We start from the raw sequence: 9591 nt of genomic DNA, 5'->3' as shown, positions 1-9591 counted from the left end.
GAACTGTTTTAAAGAATATCAAATGTTTGCTTGTCCAAATATGTCAAAAAAGATAAGTTTCCATGGGGTGTACTTATTTTTTCATATGACTGTATAGCAGTGGGACTACAAAGTGCAACAGTGCATGCCCACTTTTCCAGCTGTCTTGCTTCCAGGACTATTTTTTCCCATTCATTTTTCCATAGGAATGTCATACAATTTTTTATAAAAGTGTTCTAAGCCATTAATCAAACAAACCAGCTCCGAGGTGAATCACAAGATTTCAAGCTTAGATGTGCATTTTTTCTAGCCAAATAAATAAAGGTGTCATCCTTTTATGTCAAATACAGAAATTTTATCAATCGATTAACAAATTCTTAATATGAATAACTAGATTAAGAATCTATTGCCTTTTATGCAGGAATTTATTATGGGGATTTTTTAAATATGTTTTTTTAAACATGTTTGTATATCTGAATATTTTTATTATTTTTGTATTTTGTAATATATATATGATATATATATATATAGTATATATATATATATATATATATATATATATATATATATATACAGTTGAAGTCAGAAGTTTACATACACCTTAGCCAAATACATTTAATCTCAGTTTTTCACAATTCCTGACATTTAATCTTACAAAACCTTCCCTGTCTTAGGTCAGTTAGGATCACTACTTTATTTTAAGAATGTGAATTGTCAGAATAATAGTAGAGAGAATGATTTATTTCCGATTTATTTCCTTTTATTTCTTTAATCACATTCCCATTGGGTCAGAAGTTTACATACACTTTGTTAGTATTTAGTAGCATTGCCTTTAACTTGGGTCAAACATTTTGGGTAGCCTTCCACAAGCTTTTCACAATAAACTGCTGTAATTTTGGCCCATTCCTCCAGACAGAACTGGTGTAACTGTGTCAGGTTTGTAGGCCTCCTTGCTCGCACATGCTTTTTCAGTTCTGCCCACAAATGTTCTATCGGATTGAGGTCAGGGCTTTGTGATGGCCACTCCATTACCTTGACTTTGTTGTCCTTAAGCCATTTTGCCACAACTTTGGAGGTATGCTTGGGGTCATTGTCCATTTAGAAGACCCATTTGTGACCAAGCTTTAACTTCCTGGCTGATGTCTTGAGATGTTGCTTCAATATATCCACATAATTTTACTTCCTCATGATGCCATCTGTTTTGTGCAGTGCACCAGTCCCTCCTGCAGCAAAGCAACCCCACAACATGATGCTGCCACCCACATGCTTCATGGCTGGGATGGTGTTCATCGGCTTGCAAGCCTCACCCTTTTTCCTCCAAACATAACGATGGTCATTATGGCCAAACAATTGTTTTTTTTTTTTTTCATTAGACCAGAGGATATTTCTCCAAAAAGTAAGATCTTTGTCCCCAAGTATATGGCGGTTTTTGAGCAATGGCTTCTTCCTTGCTGAGCAGCCTTTCAGGTTATGTCGATATAGGACTCGTTTTACTGTGGATATAGATACTTGTCTACCTGTTTCCTCCAGCATCTTCACAAGGTCATTTGCTGTTGTTCTGGGATTGATTTGCACTTTTTGCACCAAACTATGTTCATCTCTAGGTGACAGAATGTCTCCTTCCTGAGTGGTATGATGGCTGCGTGTTCCTATGGTGTTTATACTTGTATACTATTGTTTGTACAGATGAATGTGGTACCTTCTGGCATTTGCAAATTGCTCCCAAGGATGAACCAAACTTCTGAAAAAGTCTTTTGATTTTCCCATGATGTCAAGCAAAGAGGCACTGAATTTGAAGGTAGGCCTTAAAATACATCCACAAGTACACCTCCAATTCAGTACACCTCCTATCAAAAGCTAATTGTCTAAAGGCATGACATAATTTTCTGGAATTTTCCAAGCTGCTTAAAGGCACAGTTAACTTAGTGTATGTAAACTTTTGGCCCACTGGAATTGTGATACAGTCAATTAAAAGTGAAACAATCTGTCTGTAAACAATTGTTGGAAAAATTACTTGTGTCATGCAACTTGCCAAAACTATAGTTTGCTAAAATTAAATTTGTGGAGTGGTTAAAAAATAAGTTTTAATGACTTCCACCTAAGTGTATGTAAACTTCTGACTTCAACTGTATATATATTTATATACTGTGTATATACTGTGTGTATACACACACACATACAGTATATACAGTGTATATATGAATATTTTGACATACAAACATGTTTACAAAAATTTTTAAGAATCAAGTTGAAATAACAGATGGATGGCTTCATCAGGACCATATACCATCGATTAACAACCTCAAAACATATGGTAGATTTGCCTTTAAAGGCTTATAAGTTATTGTTTATAATCAATTTGTCTATGGTGAAATGTATTTTATTTTTACATTTGAAACCCAATGGTTGTGCTCTATTGGACAGAAAAAGGCTGAAGACGTCTGTTCTTAATGAACAGTACAGTAAGTATCCTCAAAAGAGCAGTTTTTGATTGGCAGCTGCCCATGTCAGTAATACTTAAGTGGAAACATCACACACACACACCTCACCCCGGGGAACAGTTTTTTTTATTTATTGTGTTTGAGGGGATGTTACAGTGGTCGCTCATTTCGGCTGAGCTACAAAACGTTCAATGAGATCTCTTCATTACAAACTGACAAAGGTAAAACAGATTCACAACAGCATGTACCACATAACTGGAAATGAGTGTGGGTCTCATATAAATGACATCTTTTCTAATAATCTACAGTTCAATTTTGTTTTTGTTTTTTCATTTTCTTCAAACAGATAATGGATTAGGTTAAAATGCACCATAATATTTGGTTGACTTTAGGAACATTTTCCTTATTACATCACAAAATACATTTTTAATATCCCAAAGAAGCAAGACTTGCAAGTAGGCTTTTAAACAACTAAATCTACAGCTACAAAATTCTACTCCGGCAGGCTTTACCTTGGCGGGTTCTGTCTGCGCTCCCAGTCCGTATTGGGTAAAATCATGGGGTAGAATCAGTATGACATATACACAGAAGTCCGTATTGTAAAGGCTATAAAGATTTGTTGCACATTGTAAAGTTGCCTCTCCTGGATCTTTACACTCCTGCAGGTGATGGGAGCTGGGGTGTTGGTTCGAGGAAGAGTGGAGGAAAAGGGGACAAAGGAAAGCTGTGTTGGGGGTTGGGTTGGAGGGAGTGGGAGATTGTGGTCTTGATGTCAGCGGTCGCTGTCTATGTAGCGTATCTCTTGGTCCACTGTCGAGCTATCCTGTCATGCTCCACTCTGTTGGTCAGGTACTGAGTAGCTATGCTTCCCACTAGAGGATCCGCTGGGAGATGGGAAAAAAGAAAGGAAAAAAGTGAGACAATAGCTCAGTTCTAAAACCTTAAAGACTGCCTCCAGAGGTAGCAATTTAAGGTATCATAGGCACGATGCAAAGGGTGTTCCAAATGATAGGAAACGTAAGTAGTTTTTAAAACTATGATAATCTAAAGAAAGACTGAAATAAACCATTTGAATATTTATTGTGAGAATATCTTTTTTTGTTTTTTTTTTTATTGCAGCTGTCCCAGAGTTGTGGCGTCATTTCCACACACGAAAACATTTTGTGTCTGATAAAGATTTTTCAATAGTAAGTGTACTTGTAATCCAAGTAAACAAAAGTGTCAGGGAAGAGCATGCTCAAGTGATGTTGAAAACAATGACAAAATTTCCAATCAAGCTGTAATTTTGTGCAATTGTATTTAATTGTCTGTAGAATACATAAAATGCTAGCTATGAAATTAGTAGGGCTGCCCCCTAATAGTCGACCAAACGTTAGTTGATGAGAAGAGTCTTGGTCGACCAAGTTTTGATTGGTCAATTGGTTGCAGAAAAAAAGAACTATTACTACTGGTTGGATGCTAGGTGGTACTATGGGGTCATCTTCGTTAAGCAGGGTTAGGGTTAAGCCTACACAATAAAGACACTTTGATTTCAAACTTTTAACTTTATTTTAACTAAAAATTTAATTGTGCAATTAAAATGTGTGTTGTTCAACTTTTTGAAAGATGGCTTTACAACAGTTGTGAAGGGCAACATTTCTCTGGCAAAGAACCTACTTCATCTGTGCATTCTCTACTGGTTGGGTATTTCGTTGTCCGGGAAAATACATCATGTGTGTAAATAAATTTGTTTTGTTCCCTCCTTCACGATATACATGTATATCCAATTACATCAGCAACCCTTGGGCTGAGGGACTGGTGAATATTCTTGCTTTAGTGATTTTGCATTGAAAATGTAATTAATTTATTTAAAAGATGAAAAATTTTAATCAAATAAATTTTTTAATTCAAATTGCACTCCAAACAAAACGAAAAACCAATTAAAATAATGAAATGATCAAAAAAATAATATATAAGTAACCACCTTTCCATTTACCTTCAGGCAAGTATCCATCTAAACATACAGGTGGAAAATTACTTACAAAAATGAAGCCATAAAAACAATTATAAATGTAAAAATTAAAATTATAATGATGATAATAATCATCATTGAGGTGAACGTGTTTTTGTATAATCATAGATGTAAAGGCTGCAGAGTTATGGTCACAATGAACTGCTCTGTGGAAATAAAGCCAACTGAACTAAAAGCACCTCCTGAGCTGCAATATCTGAGGTCATTTGTAGCACTCAGACAATACTGTTCTTGCAACAAAAACAAAAAAATCAGAAGACAGAAACAAAGAAAGAGTGAGAACCTTTTTGCATGCACATGTTCCACGAGACTGCACACTTCCATACAAACAGCGTGTCATACATGCGCATAGACGGCTTTTCTGTCATCTGTTCTTAATAATATAATAAAGTGTTTTTCTTCAAGTGTGTGTCTGTGTGCCGTGGGGCAAATTATTTGTAATATTAATTTGATAATAATAATAGTCTATAATAATAATAATTTAATACATTAATGGGAAAATCTTCTTGACATTGTCAACGGCACCAGCTATTGGCGATCACTCTGACCATCGTCGATCCCGGAGATCATCGTCTGTCAGCACAACCCTAATGTGCATTTCTCTCTATAAATTAACAAAATGTTCAGACAGTCTCCTTGCTGGTTTTTCTGACACATTCAGAATCATTACCACTTTTGCCGGTGTCGCTGTGGATCGCTTTTGTTTTTAAAGGCTCATTATTACGTTTAGTATTTCTCTGTAATGTAGAACAGTGTTAGCAATGTTACTTATTCTTTCTCAGCCCTGGAACTCAAACCATTTTCTGATGCCCCCCCCAAAAATATATATTTAAGTAATTAAATGAATATCATAAACGTGCGACAACTACTGAACTAATGGCTTAAACTAACGACTACTAGTCGACTAGGAAAATCTTTGGTCGGGGACAGCCCTAGAAATTAGCCTTAGGCAGACAAAGTTGTCTGCCAGTTTATCTCAAAAACGTTACAAATGAAATAGGAATTTTCATGACTTTTAGAAGAAATGTCAAAAACGACATGAATCTCCTGAGATGCATGTAAATACACTGTTGGACATTATAAGAAAAAAAAAGTGAGTGGGAAAAAAGGTTTTATCGAGACTGCTTTCTTGAAATCCACAGTGCTAAAAGTGTCTTATGTTTATGCTTGTTAAACTATTGCATCATATTGCAGAGTAGCTGCCTATGTAGAGTGTTCCAAATCAGTCACATGTGAGGTCACATGTTGGTTAGGATCCTGCCTTAGAAGGCATCTGCCTTTGTAGGCAGGAGGCTGCAAGGCAGCTCACTGGGTTTTGGAATGGATTCTATACGATAGTGAATGAAAGCTGTGTGGGATTCAACAGAAAGTTCTGTCATCTGCTGACTCAGCTGACAACAATGGCAGAGATGTTTTTAAAACAAACATCGTGACGGCTTTATAAAGGATTTGAAACTGGAGGCCAAACAGACCCCATTTATATTTAGAAAGGCCTTTATCTGTTTGCACTTCCTCATGACAAAACCTTCAAAAAATTCAAGCAACACATCAACGAAACCTAAAATGAACATGACTAAAAAATGATATATTGATCAAATAAAACAAGTCAAATCAATCAACTTCAACATTGGACCCCAAAGGTTAGTTAATGATGACTGAATTTTCATTTTTGGGTAAACTATACTTTAGTTGCTGTAGGTTACTCACCTGGATTGCAGTCTGTCAGCAGGGAACAGATGGAGAGCAGGACCTTAGAGATGGTCAGAGCTGGACTCCAGTTATCCTTCAAGATGTCCAAACAGATCACACCCTGACTGTTGATGTTGCAGTGATAGATCCTTGTACGGAACGTGACCTGCACAGAGGAGGAAACCCCAGAAATTGGCACAAAGCCTCAAAAAAATCAAGGCTGATGTTAGCTCACTAGTCCAGAACCTCAGTTTGGTACTATGGACAGGGCTTTCACTATACAAGGGACTTTTGAAAGCTGTATCGCAGCTTTCTCAGAAACCAAGGCTGAATCCTAAAAGCTATCGATCCGATGAGTGCGAGAAAGCCAAGCAAGCTTAACCTAACCCAGCTTCAAAGCTGTGTGTCAGTAGCGCTTGAGAAGAGTATTGATGACTTAAAGCCTAGGTTAACTAGGGTTGACTACTCGACCAGTCGTACAACTAGGGATGTGCAAAACTCCATATTAGTAATGTCAAAAGTACTTCGGTACCAAGTTGATACTAAAATAAAAAAGGATGTATGATACCAGTGTTTCTTTAGTACCAGTAGTACCAAGCACCGGCTCAATTCGGCGCACGGTCTGACTGACAGACGGTTGCTTTCAAATGCTCACCCACTTATGAGCACTTGCCATGCTGTTAATCCTTTTACACTGAAATGGACAATCAAATTAAAATAGTGAAATGTCCTAGTGTGATTATTAAACCGTAAATACAGTTTGCATGTGCTGCGCTTCATGTTCAGAAAACACGTGAATGTGTGAAGCAGCTTATAAGATTAAAACACACTATCAAAACACCACATTTTATGAGCATCACACACTGTACTTGTTTTAGAAGCTTACAGAAGAGAACGCACATTTACTGTGAAGCATACAGTGCCTGCTGACTATATATTTATAGAATTAAATTGCAGCATTTTGTGCTTTAATAATCACTCTAGGTCATATAACCAACGTCTTAACCAGAGGTGTGATACTACCGTCAAAACACAGAACTGAAAATCCTAAAAGCATTAAAGGCTTGACGGGACAATTAAAGAAATCAACAATAACTATTACTCTTTAAGGAAACATGCAATTGTTTTAATAATTTTTTTATGGGGCATTCAGACAAGATGTGTTCTTGAGTTGAATAGCTAGATGAGCACAACAGAATGGAACAGAATGCAGGGTTTTGTTTCACAGTCTTGTGCAGTCAGGCCTCACATAGGCTGCTTATGTCATGCTGGCTGTGTTTATGGTCAAGTCGGACTCTGAGACCACCATTTTCATTCAATGCCAGCATTGTGCCAGGCAGGCAGGGTTATTTTGGTCGCTTGGTTTATGCTGCATCATGTGACTGATGTCTCAGTAGCTGCTGCAGGGGGCAGAGTGAGAGATTTCGGTCAACAAATCCAAGAAGCGCTCTTTATATGCCAAAGGAGTGGACTAGTGCACATAATGGTCCTCAGCCTTTTTGACACTAATCCGCTAAACTCGGCCTCCCACGATACTGTAGTCTGGGGGTTTCCTTCTGGTTCTGTAAGCTGAGCTGAAGAATTTTGGTGTATAAGAACTTTTTTTTGTTTTTTGTTTTTTTTGTTTCTCAGCCAAAACTATCGTATTGCTTCAAAAGACATGGAATAAACCACTCGAGTAGTATGGCATAGCACACTGTCAGCACACTAATTAAAGCACAACTGCTAATGCCTGTTTTTTTTGTTTTTTTAAGATGGAGAGTAGTTATAAGTATTCCAGATTTAAAAAACAAGAGAGTCCCCTATAGTTCCTACACAGAGAAAGCCTAAAACAAGTAAGAAAGAGATTAGTCAGTGTAAATCTTGATGTCTTTTACGCGTTCATGAGCGCTATCTCATCGCACACCTCATTTTGTGTTATCATAAAAAAGTATGATAATTAGATAAGTTAATTATGACAAATATTTCATTTTTGGTTGAACTATTCTTTTAGGTATCATAGGTGTGGAAAGAAAGAAAGAAAGAAAGAAAGAAAGAAAAAGAATGAAAGAAAGACAGAAAAAAGGAAGAAAGAACAACTGATGGAAGGAATGAAGGAGAAAAAGAAAGGTAAGAAAGAAATAAGAACAAAGGGAGAACAACTGAAGGAAGGAGAAAAAAGAAAAAGCAAGCAAGGAAATAAGGTAGGAGGGATGGAAGGTAGTAAAGAAAGAGAAAGAAAGAAAAAAGGAAGAAAGAATAACTGATGGAAGGAGAAAAAGAAAGAAAAGAAAGAAAGAAAGAACAAAGGAAGGAAGGGAGAACAACTGATCGAAGAAATGGAGAAAAGGTAAGAAAGAAAGAAAGAAAAAGGGAGAACAACTGAAGGAGAAAAAGAAAGAAAGAAAAAAGGAAATAAGGCAGGAGGGATGGAAGGAAGGTAGGAAAGAAAGAAAAAGACAGAAAAAAGGAAGAAAGAACAACTGATGGAAGGAGAAAAAGAAAGAAAGAAAGAAAGAAAGATAGAACAAAGAAAGGGAGAACAATTGATGGAAGAAACGACGGAGAAAAAGAAAGGAAAGAAAGAAATAAGAACAAAGGGAGAAGGAAGGAGAAAAAAAGAAAGGAAATAAAGTAGGAGGGATGGAAGGTAGAAAAGAAAGAGAAAGAAAGAAAAAAGGAAGAAAGAACAACTGATGGAAGGAGAAAAAGAAAGAAAGAAAGAACAAAGGAAGGGAGAACAACTGATGGAAGAAATGACAGAGAAAAAGAAAGGAAAGAAAGAAATAAGAACAAAGGGAGAACAACTGAAGGAAGGAGAAAAAAGAAAGGAAATAAAGTAGGAGGGATGGAAGGTAGAAAAGAAAGAGAAAGAAAATGGAAGAAAGAACAACTGATAGAAGGAGAAAAAGAAAGAAAGGAAAGAAAAAGAAAGAAAGAACAAAGGAAGGAAGGGAGAACATCTGATGGAAGAAATGAAGGAGAAAAAGAAAGGTAAGAAAGAAAGAACAAAGGGAGAACAACTGAAGGAAGGAGAAAAAGAAAGAAAGAAATAAAGAATACAAAAATAAAAGAATGGCCAAACCAAACTGCCCTGTAAACATACCAGTGCATTAAATCCTTTTACACCTCAAGTTAACCAATACTCTTATTTCTGTATAGAGTTTTAGGATGAGACGCCTCTGCCTTTCTTTGTCTTTTCCTCCCTTCTCCAAACACAGCCAGAGTTCTTCACACAAGCACAGATTAGTGGACCACAAACCAAGCCACGCTGCTCAGTGCAAAAGAGCATCTGACTTCCCAGAGTACCAACCCAAATGAACGCAGGCAGGACTGGCCCCCAAGATGCCCCACGTTTCATCTAGTGACAAAAGAATGAGGGGGTGCAGGCCACTACCTCTGCCTGGCATCCACTACAGATGATGAATCCTGTTTATAATTACTGTATTACTGAGTTTTTGCTGTGGCTTGATCTGAACAAAGAGCCCCTCC

The 9591-nt window shown here is 36.9% G+C and overlaps 1 protein-coding gene across 2 annotated transcripts in view; it reads right to left on the bottom strand.

Annotated features, from left to right (window-relative positions):
- Positions 1 to 2528: 2528 nt before the first annotated feature.
- The window catches only part of LOC127447928 (ubiquitin-conjugating enzyme E2 E3-like), a 49027-nt gene continuing 41964 nt past the window's right edge, over positions 2529 to 9591 (bottom strand). For both annotated transcript variants that reach the window (XM_051710150.1, XM_051710151.1), the window contains exons 5-6: positions 6139 to 6286; positions 2529 to 3304 (exon numbers count right to left, since the gene is read on the bottom strand). In XM_051710150.1, coding sequence (XP_051566110.1) covers positions 3207 to 3304; positions 6139 to 6286 — 246 coding nt within the window. In that variant the 3' untranslated portion in view covers positions 2529 to 3206. The remainder of the gene's footprint in view (positions 3305 to 6138; positions 6287 to 9591) is intronic.

This window comes from Myxocyprinus asiaticus, chromosome 11 (assembly GCF_019703515.2).
Source record: "Myxocyprinus asiaticus isolate MX2 ecotype Aquarium Trade chromosome 11, UBuf_Myxa_2, whole genome shotgun sequence".
Classification (NCBI taxonomy): Eukaryota; Metazoa; Chordata; class Actinopteri; order Cypriniformes; family Catostomidae; genus Myxocyprinus; species Myxocyprinus asiaticus.
The sequence above is the reverse complement of the archived record's forward strand: the minus strand, read 5'-3'. Positions and strand labels throughout refer to the sequence as shown.